General features: G+C 34.6%; 1 protein-coding gene across 7 annotated transcripts in view; it reads right to left on the reverse strand.

Annotated features, from left to right (window-relative positions):
* The window catches only part of LOC127832439 (neprilysin-like), a 36,997-nt gene extending 20,169 nt beyond the window's left edge, over positions 1-16,828 (reverse strand). The window contains exons 1-9 of one of the 7 annotated variants that reach the window (XM_052357904.1): positions 12,680-12,794; positions 11,851-12,504; positions 10,843-10,897; positions 7,314-7,438; positions 6,979-7,011; positions 6,510-6,671; positions 1,593-1,673; positions 495-712; positions 92-271 (exon numbers count right to left, since the gene is read on the reverse strand). In XM_052357904.1, the coding sequence (XP_052213864.1) occupies positions 92-271; positions 495-712; positions 1,593-1,673; positions 6,510-6,671; positions 6,979-7,011; positions 7,314-7,438; positions 10,843-10,897; positions 11,851-11,863 (867 nt within the window). In that variant the 5' untranslated portion in view covers positions 11,864-12,504; positions 12,680-12,794. The other 6 variants (XM_052357905.1, XM_052357908.1, XM_052357902.1 and 3 more) reach the window with 6 other exon arrangements.
* Positions 16,829-17,387: the final 559 nt, after the last annotated feature.

Consider the following 17,387-nt stretch of genomic DNA (forward strand, 5'->3'; position numbering starts at 1 on the left):
TCCTTGATATGTGTGTGTCTATCATCAGTTCTATAGCCTTATTTTACAAACGGAAGAGCCACATACATGTTAATAACTATGCAATACACACGTTAGCCAGGTCTGTATCTAGCGCCATCACAGCCTCCATGTCTCTCTGTGCCACACTCCTATCTGCTCCTAACAAGACCGCCAAATCAACCATGTACTTCAGCAGTGCCTCGCGCAGATGTGCGTGCGCATCGTCGAAAAAGAAGTTTCTGCTGACGAGATTCAAATACGGCTCGTCAATCTGTAAACAAGCACACATTCTGTTCAGCACGACGAATACCGGTATACAGAGCGATATCAGTTAATGCATAATTTAGTTTATTTCATTATTATTTACACAAAATGACAGTAATTAGACGAATGATAAACGATGACAGATAAAGTCTCAAAAATTTATGACCACGATATAATTTCTGGAATAGTCCGCAATCTCTTTAAAAGGTAAAGAAATCTTACAAGCTTACTGTTATAATTCTTTTTCGTGTATCTTTCTCGTCTAGACCGACGTATATTCGCACCAAAGAAACAACCCCATGGGTCCGGAAATGAACCAGTTCGTCCTCAAGGTTGAAACCCGTCTCGTCCCATGTGCCCCCGGGATGTCCCGCCAGTGTCGGCCAGCCGCTGAGATGATCGTCTAGAAGGGACGTCAGCTCCGTAGCGTTCAGTTTCTCAATATATGCTGCACATCATAATAATAATAATAATAATAATAATAATAATAATAATAATAATAATAATAATAATAATCATCCTCATCATCCTCATCATCATCATCATCACCACCACCACCACCATCATCATCATCATCATCACCATCATCGTCATCGTCATTACCATCATCACAACAAACATTTGTAACACGTGCAAAACGCAATGCATAACACATAATTATATAACCTAAAGTACTTCTTTCACTTGAATATACGTGTCTCTAACTCCTGAAAAAGCTGGTACAAATATCATAGTATAGGCAAATCATTGAATACTTAAATTTAAACAATTACCATCAATAACTCGAGCACATGGGTCAGTCCCTAAGCATATTCAATATGAAATGCACTCTCCATAACTCGTGGAGGTAGTTCACACCCCGTGTGTGATAGGGCTTAATCCTTTACACCTTTTGATAGCTTTGAACAGATGAAGTGGTTGTTTTTGTGACAGTTTTTTTATAACAAGTATTCAATTAGCGTTAAATTTTCCCACTCGTTCTTTTATTAACTGTATCATCTTAAACATTAGTATACACATTAAAACAAAGAATTATTCGGAACACTTGGCAGTCGAGTTCAAGGAGTTTCATTTGGAGTTCCCCGGTACATTCATTTGGAGTTCCCCGGTACATTCATTTGGAGTTCCCCGGTACATTCATTTGGAGAAGTCTCAAAAAGAACACTCTCAATGCTTTTGATAATCATTTAATTATAACGCAAAAACACAACCTTATATGCGCTAACATATGGATAATATTGACACTATTGCCATATATAGACCGTAGTAAAGTGTGGATGTCTTAAAATCCACATATAGTTATATGAGATAAGTGTAGATGGACCTACATTCGTTCATGCACGACTGGTAGTAGTCCCTGGCCTTGCGTACAGCTGCGACGTGCGAGTCTTTGGTGTGCTCGAGCAGATCTGAACACACACACGAACAAATGATGGGTAACGTGTGTAAAATGTCGTCCAGTATCAGCATAAGATTTATCTTTTTGTGAGTAAATTTACGTCAGAATAAAGATATTGCTAAAAATACTTTGATACGTTGAAAGTTTATTCTTCATACTTAAGTCATTGCAAGTAATTACTTGCCATGCAATGGGTATACATTGATAATCATTATGTAAATAAATGTTAAGAATGCAAATGCCAATAGTGTACATGTGCAAATTACAATGTATATCAAATTATAATAAATATACAATAACAACAGCTAACATAATTATGTTATTTTAATAATTCAAAGATAACCACCCAAAGTATTATTTTGACAGAAACATGTTGTTTTTTTTTGTTTTTTTAGAAAAACTAAATCGTTATATCTTAGGTTCTTTATTGAAAGGCATTAAACGTATCGGTGACAAGCTGTCTAACTATCGATATCTCATCATTTTTCTATTGTTCAATAGAATTTGTCATTAGGGGCCGATAAAGTTTACGTAAATTTATAAATATCGGACTATGAAAGTTTTCGGGAAAATTTTTAATTTAAAAATCTTAGTCATTAAAACTACCGTTGATCAATGTAGTAGGGCAATCTAGCAAAAATGTTTGAATATGTAAATTGACAAGACAATCAAACATGAAGCATCATGTTCAACACATTCATGTTTCAATTATGGTTTACCATGGTACTAAGGCGGCAATAAACCGCGCGGTCCATTCAGTAGGTTTTACCATTGCAATTCATTATACGGGCAAAAGCCCGCGAAGCGGGCGTTGACCGTTCATACATATGGGAATTTAGACATAAAATTACATAAGAATACCACATATGGATACGTCTCAAAAAAATTTGCCACGCGACATATATTTTCGCGATGCTATTTATGGCCTTGAACAAATCAAAAACACTTTGACATATGCTAAATCACATGTAAATACATACCTCAGGAAAAGTTATATCAATGACATCATAATTGTGTAGCGAATCGCACTGAATATTCTCGCATTATTTGTTTTTCTTCGCAACCGTTCCAGAATTAAGTCATTACTCAATTATCTCCCCTGAATGCTCTTCTTCAGTGAGTATAAGCCGAAGACTGGTTCACTACATATAGTTACAGTCTTTACCAAACACAATTTAAGTGAACATAACCCGTCTTAAATATATTGCCGAATCTTAGATTTCTGTCGAATTTATTTGCTTTGATCTTTTCGATATCTTATTGTTATTATTATCCTGACAAATCACAAACGCTTGTTAAAAAATTATTTGTTTTAAACATTATAGTTGGCAACTCTATTCTTCCAGTATTCTCGCATTCTATACATAGATGGTGACGTCACTACGTTATTGTCAGTAAAGACCGGTGTGACACAATGGTATTCTCGCGGTATTTCAATAACGACACCCTACTGTTTATTTGTCAGAATATGTGACGCATTTTCATTCGCTCTCAAAAAGCATTCTATACATAGATGGTGACGTCACTTCGTTATTGCGAGTAAGACCGGTGTGTACACAATGTCTCAGAAAGACTTTTTACGTGTGATTATGAGCAATACTCTGGTAAGTTGTCGTTGTTATCCACCAGAAACACATTTATTCACAAAATTTAAAGAGATTCCGATCTAACTTTTTAGTCTTTTAGCTTTAATTTTTAACGTATTTACACCTCGTCTGCTCGCACTTTACCGATATCCCGAAAGGTTACATATCACTATAATTAGTTTAGGCCTAAAACCACAAAATCCGATACCGTTGGATTTTCGTACTACAATCTTACGTAAAAAATCTTCCAGATTCGAAATCAACAAAAAACAAGACATTTATAAATTGTCTGCATTATTGATCAAATTTTAAGATATTTGTTGGTTTTCCGTTTTTAGAAGCTGTTCTGCGAAGCCGAAGGCAAGAGCTGAGCATCATACAAGCCATTCTATCCAGCAAAACTGACAGTTTTGGTTTACAGAAATCAACAAAGGAGGGATTCCTGATCTATCAAATTACCAAGCTATACACACAGTTATTATCTGTGGTGATCTTTATTGGTTCTGCTTGTTTACTTGGATGGAACATGTGTGAACTTTTATAGAACTTTGAAAAGTCTATATATGTCTATCTATAAACAAAAATCAGCTATTGTATTATAAGATCAGATGTGCAAACAATGTCAAAGGGTTGTTAAATTAACAATTTGAAGGCAATTATGCTGAAAAAAAGGAAGTTCCCATGCAAATTTTGTCTGTATATCGACAAGTGTCTGCCGATAATTGTCAAACTAGTAATACAAAACTTACCACAAGTATGTAAAAGCACTAAGTACCTGTGATCATTTTTAGTAAGATAGTGTAATTCTAAACAGTAGCAAATAGCTTGTTTAGTAAATGCATAATGTAATTAATATGATTTCCGTTCTATTGTGTAATTAATAAATTGGTTGTTACTTGTTAATCCATGATAAATGTTTTATGGCTAGTACAAAACCAGCAATGTTAATTTTGTAAAAGGTAATACAATAACACCATTTAGTAATTTCATATACGTAAATATTCTTGAAATGTAGGTTGATGATTGTGTTTTAGTTTTACTTATTTTGTAACTATTATTTTATGTGCAAATAAATGATGTGAAGTGTTTTGTATCTCCACACAATACCACATACCTTTTTATATATGTACTGTGTTATGTGTTATTTGAATGTTTAAATAAAAAAAAATGGATGATATAACATGATGCATTCTAATATTTGCATTCATATTGTAACTATAGAGCTAAGTGTAGGCAGTTTAGACTGTGATTTTAGAATTGCTACAAAATGGCTAGTTTTTTAGTGGCGACAAAATTTAAACTATTCAACAATAGTTTGCGAAAGAAAATTAGAAACCTGCAAGATACCTGTATTTATTAAATATTTTAATTGCGAATCAAGTATGTTGTTATGCTGTTACACATAATTATACATTGATAATAAATAAGAAGACAATTAGTGGTGTTAACGTTTCCCAACAGTAGAAATCATTCTTCTGATGAAGTCAGTGATATACAGACGAAAGCTCCAGGTATGGCTTTCAATACGTAGTGTGTGTTATTTGACAGTCTAAAACTTATTGGATTAAACAAAAATCCTGTCAAATTTGTCAATCAAAATTGATTTGACACATCACATGATTTTGATTATGTTAAATCAGTGTACTGTATGCTAAATGCAACTGCTTTAGCAAGCTGTCAAGTTGAATTGAGACATTTGATGAAACAAACTGTTTCCTGAGTAGGACCAGTACTTAGTGTCTATATGACGTACCATGACGTCGAAAGTCTGCAAGACCTACTAAGTAGATCGAGAAATGTACTTCGACGTACAATTTTCACCGACCCTTGAGTGTTAGCCAATCAGAAGACACCTTACGTCTGTTGCTTTTAGAGATTTTTGACATTGAACATTATTATTATTATTTATACCGAATTATGCCACAATCGACCGCTTACTCATAGATATTGTGCGTATTTATGAAACATTATTATTATTATAATTTATACCAAATTATGCGACTATCGACCGCTAACTCATAGATATTGTGCGTATTTATTGACCTGGCGTGGCGGAATTAACCTCTGACTTATGCAAGTTATGGTTATCACAAAATACCACCAACGGGGAGTTTATAATACATTATTTATCCCATTAATGCTTGGTAACTGGTTACCGTTGGGAATTTCCAACACAGTAATGCGCTGGACGGTCGTGATACTCCGCCCCGCATGATCATTTCAGACACACAATATGCTGAACAATTTTAATTTTAAAAAGGTAACAATTGAATCTTCTTCAAATTTGTATATAATCTATTTCAATGCATTAAATACTTGAAACTTCTATGTGACGTTATTTTGCCATTCTGATATTTTTATTCATTTTGTCCTCAACTAAAGTTTTAAACATTTATTATGAATAAATCTGAAGGAAAAGCGGCTCAAGAGACTAGTGTTTTGATTGGCTGTTCAGAAAATGTGTACGTAGAAGTACAAACATGTATGTCGAAGTACAAATTGTACTTTGTCGTACAAATATATACTTTGAAGTGTATTTTATATTCATGTCGACGTACTTATTGTACTTCGACGTACATTTCTCTTTTTAACGTGTATAGGTCTTCTTGACTTTCAACCCAAATGGTACGCCATAGTATGTCTTTAGGGTTATCTAAAGAATGCTCCCACTTAAAGGATCAATACAGAGACCTCCCAGTGACTAAGCCAGTTAGCAGACACCCCATCCACTATACCACAAACACCGAACCAGCTATAAATTCCTGTGGCTAGAAAACAAAAAAATATATAAGATGCTAGATCTTCAAGCTTGGAACATGTAACTCGTTTTAAGATTGATTTTTTTGGATGCATTTCTAAATTATTGCAACAATTATCATATTTTGAACACAATCATGTCCATATATTTATTAATACTACATGGTTATCAAAAAAACTTAAAAAGCTTTTGCCCGTAAATTAGGTAGCACCTATAATCATATTAGCCATAAACAAGATTATGCGTGGCCTTTAAAGGACAATAAACAAAGGCATACAGTTGGTTTACCATGGATATAACAGTCAATTCAAGGCCAACCCTGCTCTTTTTAGCATGGTCTACTATAATAAAAACATGGCAAGTCGTGTGTCGACTGGTTTATTCCAAAAAAGGTATGTTGAAGAATACCGCACTAGACATTGTGTGTTTATACATAGTCTTATTAAATTAACGTTAGCATGAATTTGTCCGATGCACATGTAGTAAGAGTACATCTGCTTACATTTCAGCGTATTGCTGACGTCATCACGCACGACGCCATACGTGAAGAGGTTTGGTCGGTCGCTGGGAACCACGTGCTTCTTCATCCACGTGCCGCACGAGAACTCATAGAAGTCAGCGCACGGGTCAACGCTATAGTCCATGGAGTTTATCACACGGGCAGCTGAAAGCATCTGCGAGCGTGCGTCATAGGATACACAAGAGAAAATCAAGGATTGTGTTCTTAAGTTGGTGTCGATAAAAGGCCATTTCGCGGGAAGCTGGACGCAAAGATGTTTCATTGGTCACAGTGAACAATTGCTACATGCATTATGCAAATCGGCAGCAATACTTTTAATGCTTTTGAAGTTGTTGTTTTTTTGTTACAAGATACCGATAAATTGAAGTATATTACATGTGCGTTAAATATATGTCATTCCAAATAACTATAATTTCGCCTTTGTGCTAATAAGGTATATAGCAATATTTACCTACTGACGTACACTCTTTCGTCAAGCACATGGCTGTAAAATAAAATAAATATCGTGATTTTGATAATGTACACATATAACATAAACTAAAGTAAAAAAGTTCTGACCGAATAAAATTTTTTACATCATTTCATTATTATTCAATATAATTACTTGATTTGAGCCATTGTATAACAAATGACTTGATGGTTATTTTCCTCAATAGATAAGACAAATGTCGTTATGTCTTTTTTCCTTATGAAATTACATTAAAAAGATCGCGACCGAGTAACTCACATATATTCTGCATTATTGTCAATTGCGATAATATTTAACGCATATCTATGGATAAGTACCGTTTCCTGATGATGTCGTAAACTGCGCGAGAAGGACAACTAACACAATCACAGCCACCAGCAGCATCAGCAGCAGAAGCAACAACAACTTCTCGAGCCACGTGCGTCCCTCACTGGGAGTGATGCTAAAGAATACCAACAACAACATACAAAACGTGCCCAGAAGCCGACTATTTAATAGATTTCGGAAGAACTGGACCGAAAAAATCCAATACTTATCTAATTGTAAAAGTAGACGTTTCATACCCATATAATTAAATTAAATTTAAAAAAGTATCACCACCAAAATGAATGTTGAAAGTGATATCATAAGATACGTATTGAGATAACTTTAAATATGATTAAAACGCTGCCCTTTAGACATTGTCTATGTCTTTGCGCAGAAGGTCGAAATGGTCGCAATAGCAACGCTAAAAGTATTCAAAGAACGCAGAAAAATACGCCCAGCACCGAATATAGAACGTGGTGCGTTTAGCGTGGTATTATCAAGTCTATGGTGTCCTTGCTGCTATGTTCGTGCGTTTGATTTTGAAAGTATTTTGTCCGCGGCCGTACGACATCCACAATATTTTCCTAAAACGTCCGTGCCGAGCCTTCGGGCGCATTTAATTATTTAAAAAAAAACTTAAATTTTTTGCGCTGCGTAGGAGCGCGTCACATCCCGAAAATGGTTTCCATGAAACCCAGCATTTTATCTTACTTCCATCGGTATATCTTCACGGCTTAATGTACCCATGAACAAAATGTAGATAATTTAGTTCTGGTACAAAAGTTGTTCAGTAGTTTCAGCAGCCGGAACATTTCCTTCCAATAGCCCTTATCTGATTGCCAAAGAAACAATAAGGCAAAACAAGGTAAAGACCGTTCCGTGACAACAACTGTAAAATCCTTGAATTACGATAGAACTTATACAGGGCGCGCAAAAACGATTGACTGCCCACTAGTCTTTGCCAACGTATCCCAAACCAGAATATACACTTCCCCAGAAGTTGCTGTCTCCCACGGTATGCCATCTGGTAACGTTTCTGAAAAGATGCATCTCAGCTTCCGATTCAAATGGTTTTTCGTTGTTGACGAAAGACAATCGACCACCGTATAAACTGCCAATCAAGAACATTGTAGACCAATCACGAGTTTCTATTTGAAGAGTTAAAAACACTAATGGTTGCATGATCCAATCGATTATATAAACCCTTGGCCAACCAATTGAAAAGGCGGGTTTATAAACTTGTATCTGCGTTTAGTTCTAGACGACTGAAAGGCTGACTTGAGGGAGTGTCTTAAGACTCATAGAGAATGGAGTGCTATGGTCCTAGAGAATGGAGTGCTTTGGTTCTAGAGAATGGAGTGCGATGGTCCTGCAGCATGGAGTGATATGGTCCTAGAGAATGGAGTGCTATGGTCCGAGAGAATGGAGTGCTATGGTCCGAGAGAATGGAGTGCTATGGTCCTAGAGAATGGAGTGCTATGATCCGAGAGAATGGAGTGCTATGATCCGAGAGAATGGAGTGCTATGGTCCTAGAGAATGGAGTGCTATGATCCGAGAGAATGGAGTGCTATGGTCCGAGAGAATGGAGTGCTATGGTTCGAGAGAATGGAGTGCTATGGCTCACAATCCAAGGCTGACCGTCTCGCAAAAGGCGCCTCGTATTCGGCGTCACAATAGAGAAACCTCAGGATGGACAAAAATGCACACACCTTTTACAGTAGACTGACGGATGACACCATGTCTGGAAAACTGCAGAGATTTCTTCCCGCGGCTCGGATGTTGTCTAGTATTGAATCACTCTTCTTTCGAACGCCACGATCTACTCGTATATTCGCAATCAGCGATGTATGGGCGTCCTGTTGACGTAATGTCAACTACTGGAAACGTTCAAGACGTGGTGGAAACATAGCGATATTGCAGGCTGCAGGCCTTAACCCTTTGCATGCTGGGAAATTTGTCGTCTTCTAAAATGTCGTCTGCTGAATTTCTAAAATGAGCTTTTTCTTCGATATTTTTTCAAAGAATACTTTAATATTAGCAAACAGTTTGGATCCTGATGAGACGCCACGTTCTGTGGCGTCTCATCTGGATCCAAACTGTTTGCAAAGGCCTTCAAAATTCGGTTCCAGCACTGAAATAGTTAACGTAGGTGTAGATAGCCAAAAGCTTGATGTTTTAAAGACAGCTCCATATTTTGAATGGTTATAATCATAATACGTTATTTCAATTAAATAGTGTCTGTAAATCGAACATTTCAATTACAAACATTATTGGAAAATTGTGTAAAAATCCAGTTTAATCATACACCAAATTAATGCTATCTTATTTTTACATACTAGTATATATCTGTTGATTTGAAAGAGTTGTCCATTAATTCCACTAAAACTGACAGTGGCGATATTTTACGCTGTTGTTATTCAATTCAAGAATATAGCAAATTAAAAATACGCAGTTATTAATGACGGAACAAAATAAAATAAAATCTGTGCAGTTGTTACGCATATGAAACATAAAGCAGACTAAAACTACGCATTTGTTACCCCAATCAACAATATAGTAAAATACAAAAACTATGCAGTTGGTACAACAATAAGCAAAAAGGCAAATTATATAATTATTAGCAGTCTCGATGTGCATGTCTTTTATCACATGGTAGCATAAAGCAGGCTCTGTTACTGAACAACGTCCAACATCAACATACATTAGAGGTGTTGTTCGTCTGTGCTGTATTATTGCATTGTTTAACATAGCACCGTAACATATTAATATAACAGCTACGTAAATAGTAGAATCGTAAAATAAAAAAAATGCGGCATTATCCAAAATAAACTGGGCTGACTTTCAAGTTTCATTCTATATATCATGAGCTTAAATGGTCCGTCCAACAGATTTCACATTTTGGTAAATTGACACAAATTAAAAAAAGTTGTTTCAGATTCGCAAATTTTCGTTTTAGTTATGATATTTTTGAGGAAATAGTAATACTGGCCATTTACCATACTCTTAAATATCTATTATATGCATCTTTTAATAATTTGAAAACCTGAAAATTATAAAGCGTCGTGCGACGCGAAACGATTGAATAATTTGGAACGTTCTGTTGTGTTTTATTTTGGGATACTACGAGGATTGCTTATTTAGGTAAAAAATACATCCGCTTTAAACATGAGCATGCATGGTCGAGTGGTCTCGGCAGGAGACTTTTTACTCCAGGACTCCAGGGGTCAGTGGTTCGAGCCCTGTTGAGGGTTACTTTTTTTTAAATGTATTCTTGTTTTTTTTTTATTGGAGATTTGTGGTTCAAATGTTTAAATTTATCAATATAAAGCATGTAATGACAAACTTTAATACATGACAAAATCTGTTGGACGGCCCCTTTAAAAAGATAAATTAAAATTCCGTGGACACTTTAAATTACTCTAGGATTTGACAAAATCACACAATATATTTTATCATTCAACTAAATTCTTAATACGGTCTTCGTTGCTTATGGTAATACAAATGAAGAGTAATTTATCACTATTATGATACTAACTTACCGGACGCCATTCTCACTACCCTTGTCTCCGTTCATCAGTACATCCTTCATTGTTCCTGGTATTAAAATATGAGTGATGTTCTGAGAAAATTGGGCTTAATGCATGTGCGTAAAATGTCGTCCTAGATTAGCCTGTGCAGTCCGCACAGGCTAATCAGGGACGTTACTTTCCGCCTAAACTAGATTTTTGCTAAGAAGAGACTTTCTTTAAACAGAAACTATCATAAAAGCGGAGAGTGTCGTCCCTGATTAGCCTGTGCGGACTGCACATGCTAATCTGGGACGACACTTTACGCACATGCATTAAGCCCAGTTTTCTAAGAACACGACTCATATATATACATAAAATGTTGTATACTACCAAACGCATGTGAATACAACTGTTTAACACTATCGATTTATTAAAATATAGCTACTGTATATTTGATGAATGGTGACTGTTTGATTTGGAAAAATGAAAAATTTGTTCTCAATCTGGTTCATATTCATGTAGAGAACCTCGACATTATTAGTTTTCATATTAAAATCATGCAACCATTTATATGTCCACTTTCTGTTAAGCATGTAATATGCGCCAGCCAATTAAGTTGGAGCTTTTGGTGTCACATGACGGTAAGGATCTTAGTGTCAGCAATTACACCCCATTATAATGTGCCCTATAATGATCCGCTGTTTTCATCAGAGGATGCCAGATATTTCCAGCTGTAATGTAAGCTAACCATATTAACCTAATAGATATACTCTGGTAACACTTATATACAATACCTTGTATAATTCAAGTTCAATAAAAACATACCATTGTTGCATGTGTTTTTTTTTCCATGTCGACATTTTTTATTTTTTTTAAATAATGTTGTTTTTTTATTTTATTTTATCAGACAATTATTCCAAGGAACCTTCGTGCAAGGGAACAATCGAGGCCTAATATCTTTCGCCAATCATACTTCCATACATATTGAAATACATAATTCACCAACAGCCTCTTACGATGCTCATATTTCATTCTTACCCTGTGAAGACATTAATTAACAGTCCTGACAGTTCATGGGTAACGGTGCCAACACGGTGTTGATCCAAACGGTATTTACCCCACAAACAACGGAATGCCAATTGTCACATGAAATATATGTCAACACAGGAACTGCGATTTCCATTGTATGAAGCAGCGTTTGCGATTTACGACTGGGTTTAACTTGAGCTTTGTCATAGACGTGACGTATACCCCACACGCTGCATTGACACAGAATATTTTGCATGCTGTCTTCACAAAACTAGAGAAGCTAATTTATGGCGATTTGTAAGAATTTTTATGCCATAATGGCCATTTTGACCTTTGAACTCTTGAATCCTTTCGCACGACACACCGTCCAATGACTGTGAAAAAAATTTATAGTCATTTTAAAATATCACAATGAATGACATAGTTATAGCCCGGTCAAGCTCATTTATGGCCATATTTGACCTTTAAACTCAAAGTGTGACCTTGACGTTGGAGATTTCGATGAAATTCTTTCGCATGGCACACCGTCCAATGATAGTAATGTGGGTATAATAAACAGCACTATATTACATAATTATATGTCTCATATGTTAGAATGCGTAAAAACGCGTTTTATAAGCACTGCACACACGGTTAATATATTTTTAATTTCCACAACGGTCACTGGCATCGACAAAAATAAACCGAACCCAAATAATACGTTGCAGAATAACTTAGCTTTCAATATTATAAACGCTTCATTGTCGTCGTGTGTTGCACAACATTAAGTTATCCTGAAGTATTATATAATAGTATACAATACAAAACAATATAAAATATTAACAACTTCAACAAACACCTTTGACAAAACACTCCAATTACACAAATTACACAGTTAAATAAATATTGATTCAAAATTCAAATTAAATGCAGTGTTCGGCTTTTAGACAAACACATGTCTACTCGAAGTGGTCGCCCACCAACAATCGCGCCACATGCGATGTAATTCAACACTTTATCAGACACGGATTTTCTGATAAACCATAAACTTCGTTTAAGACGGACATACATTTTTGACAACATAAGCATTTCTCATATGGGCCGTTGACATACTTTAAACCCAACTAAGATATAGAAAACATTGAGCATCTTGTTGATTGGCATTGCTTTATCTGCTGTCAAGTTCTATACACGAAAATTCGCAAAAATGAGATACTATTTTACTTGTTTGTTTGTGCGGTTAAGATTGTCTGTTTAATCGCGTTTCTTTTTTATATGTCGGATAATAATATGGAAGTATTACATGTATGTTTATATAGTGATCATTGTATTTTTTTCAATTCTGCTTTGCTCTCCGGCGCCTAACTATGGCCAAACATGGCACGAACCCATTAGCCGAAATAGTTGTATGACATTTGGTTACACGTTGGACTGACATTTAACAACGTTATGTTTACTGATATTTACAACAAAAACAAGAACTTACTTTAACCATACGACTGGTTTAGATCTTGTTTGTTAACATTTACCTTACAAATGTCAAACTGGAACGAAATTGTAAACATAACTTTTCATTTAACTGAGTTTCAAAGTTGTTCACATGCATAGTAACTGCAAGGAAAACTGAGAAAAAGATTTTAATACAGAAATAAACACACATCTTACCTTGAACGACATCTAAAATAAGTAAGTATTAAAATCTGAGTGACGTGTTTTCAATACAACATTCAGTGTCCAGAACTTTCACGTGGAAATAGTCACAGCCTACGTTGACCAAATTTATATTTGTTTTTTATCCATCGACGTTAGTCTACTTTATGTAAAATTAAAGAAAATGTTTAAATTATGCATTTTCCAAGTACAATAGTACTTTTTTTTTAAACAACCAAATCTAGAAATTTGTCTACTGGTATTAACTCGAATCAGTTGTCGCGTTTTTATTTTCCCTCACACACACAACTAAACAACGCACTGAATATGAATCTTAGAAAATGCAAATTGTTATATATAACCTAGTTATTCTTGCTCATAAAATGAGATATTGTTAGGTTTTTCTTGTCCTGATCTAATAAACTCCTCTTGTTGAAACGCATTGTACAGTCCATTACTGGTTTACAAATTGCTTACTACACAGTGGCAATAATTATTTTAATAAAACTCCACAATTGTCTAATAATTCAATTTCTAACCGAGGAACCTTATCTGCCTGGCAAATTCCTCAATATAGAAGCACGTTTTAGTGAAGAACATCGCATTAACGCTCCATTCTAGAAGACAAATTGCAACTCCAGACTTATCGTTGTCTGCATTGGCCTATCGTCGGAACATGATTGATGAATGTTAACCTGTATACCTCCGAGAAAATGCACTGATTCGTATTTGACAGTTAATAATGTGAACCTACCTGAGAAAGTGTATGAATGTAAATTCTAAGTTTTACATAAATAATAACGTAACAACCATACATTCGTTGTGTACCAATAACCGGCTTTATTAAAATTTCAAATGCATAATATTCTATAGAGCCACAATTGCATTTGACTAATAAGTAATATAATACAAACTCCAATTGTATTGACCATATGGCTGTATTGGGCATTGCCAATCTAGTTATTAGTTATCTTGTCTTAGAATGAATTGCTGGTTAAATTATGGCACGTGTATACAAGTATTATTTTTTAATTTGTAAAAGGCTTTGACACAGTGAGCTGCGTTATGTCATGTAAAATATGTCATCGAGAACTCTACGAGTTAATGCCTCTGGTGCCGGACGGTTGCTTGCTATGTTGTTTGGCAAGTGTCCTGTAGGAATGAGTACTTTGTTGCAAACCTTAACGTCCTATGCACACTCAATATTTATATATCAAACTTATTTGGGCTATACGAAAAAAATCAGAATCATGTTTCACTCTGCAATAAAACATTTGGCAGTATATAAATTATTTCGTCCGTAAAGTTTTGCTATATTGTTTCTCGTGAAACAGAAAAATACAAATTATAAACTGAGTATGTAACCTGCAACAAATAATATAAATTATCTGAAGTTAAATGAAATAGATGAAATTGTACTGACTTTTATCAAACCTACGATCCTTAGTCCGCAACACCATGGGTCCTGACTGAGTGTATTAATTATTTGTGGAAGTGAAAACATGTGTGTAAAATACTTTATAATACTTAATCAATTGACTCTGGATAATTAGGCAAAGAAGAACTCGAATAATATAGAATTATACTGATAACCCACTTGTAAACGTGTTACAAAACTGAAGTTTTCTATTAAACAATCAATCAGGCAGTTATTCACATTGAATATACAGAGAAGATTTCCCCCATCAAATTCATATCGCTTGATAGGCGTCACAGGTAAAAAGTAAGGATCAGAGAGATAACCAATCACGTAGATATCTTCTAGTGTTTTTGTATGTGTTAAGATGGGTAGCAAAATAATGTTAACAATGCTATTAATCAAATATTCCGATATCTGAAACTTATTCGTCTGTATGAATTCACATGATAACTTTTGGCAGGGGCTGTGACTGTATCGTAATAAGAATAATTACAATAATTAAACAAATAACAAAAATACATTATTTACTATTTAACTTCACTTAATTAAGAAGTTACATGGACTAAAACGTCCACAGCCACGTGTGATGGTTAAACAAGTCATAACTGAATGTTGACTTTTGAGGCAGAAAAAAGGTTATCACATTCTAAGCTGCATGGCAAAGAAATTAACAAATTATTGTATAAAGAGTGTTACAACACTTAATTTTTTGCTTTCCGGTGGCTTATAGAGAATTATCAGTGAAATAAAACTGGTATTTCACTGTTTTAAACAGTGAAAAATAACAGTGAAAAATATCAATATCTTTCACTGTTTTACTGTGAAATGACGTCACTTTTTCGACGAGATGATGTAATTAATCCAGCGAAATTATCCAGTTAATCTCTTTTACAATGTAAATAAACGGTGAAAAAGCATAAAATAAAAATAAAATTTGTTGGATTCGATGGAATATCGATTTCATTTCACCCTTGATCATAAAAAAATACATATTTTCACTCGTGGCTGCACACCTCGTGAAAATATTATTTTATATGATCACGAGTGAAATAAAATCGATATTCCATTGAATCCAACAAATATTCGCTATATATTATTGATACAGCGTATCGAAATCTATCGCAAACAAATTTCCTATAACCGATTAAAAACACTATCAAATTGAGATAAAGTATTTTTAAAGACGCATAGAAACATCACCACACTTGCCCGGATTGTAAGAGTACACTCGTACACTCGTACACACAAATGCTATTGGACATCTGGTATTTTTCAAACCCTAATTAAAATTCTATACAAACGTCCAATTTTTAACAATTAACTTTGCATACAGTGTACACAATAATATTTTGCTTATAAATGTATATGTGTAACCCAGAAATTTCGTATATTTTTGCCAGTTTTAATTTCGCTTAACCATGTTATCACAGTGTGTCGGCTTGTTGCCTGATTTATTAAATTTGAAATAAAACATTGAGCATATTTTTGAAGGTAACATCAATACAGTTTGTACCGTCATATTATAATAGATTCACTTGTTGATTTACCTTTATTCTATATGTAAGAAATGCGCGTAAGAATTGATAATAAAAGTACAAATATTTAAACAAAAATCCTGTATACACGTGTATACATTGGTAACTTCGGTATGTTTAGCTATAAGATTTTCCAATGCAACGAGGTGTTTTATCGTTTAGCATATTCAGGCATGAATACAAGTTGGAATACATAAAATCGCGCTTACCAAAATGTCCCAAACTACCATAATCCTCAAGCTTTCCATGTAGAAGAAATAAATGTAAAAACTCAAGTTAAATGTTTTAGTGTCCAGCATTGATTCATCGGTTAAAATATAAGCGCAATCATTCATGTTTGCGAAATATCGGTCGTTCTATATCTGAACACTCATTTGATCGCCGATTACAACGAAAACAATATTCAAGACATATAACAGATACACTTATAAACCATTTCCTGCATGTATGCTGATTTTGACGTGGATTAAACGTATATGTTTTACATGTCATTTTAATAGGATATTTCAGAACTACGTTTATATGTTTATTAAGATCCGGATTCAGTACTTCAATTTGTAATTAACGTCAATCCATTCTATGAAATGCGAGAATAAAGTGTATTATCGATTATGAAGGTACGTCACACTTATTTTGTAGAGTGGTGTTGTTGTTTATTTGTCGGTTGGTTACAATTAAATAAACCGTTTATGAGTTCAAAACCGGAACACGCAAATCACTAATTTCCGCCAATTAAGCTCATCGACGACACACCTACTCAAATGCGGTGAAAACGAAGTCTGCACTTTTGTTTTTGTTATGTTTGAACTCATTAAAAATAAGTATGTTAGTTATAAAAATAAATGTGAAAAAGTTAGACTGAATGGTGCATTTTAATATAAGTCTGTCCATTAAGGCAATACATGACACAAATGTATTTTAGTCACTATTTTCAACAATAAAAACTCATGTTGATGCGGCGT

Source organism: Dreissena polymorpha, chromosome 5, assembly GCF_020536995.1.
Source record: "Dreissena polymorpha isolate Duluth1 chromosome 5, UMN_Dpol_1.0, whole genome shotgun sequence".
Lineage (NCBI taxonomy): Eukaryota > Metazoa > Mollusca > Bivalvia > Myida > Dreissenidae > Dreissena > Dreissena polymorpha.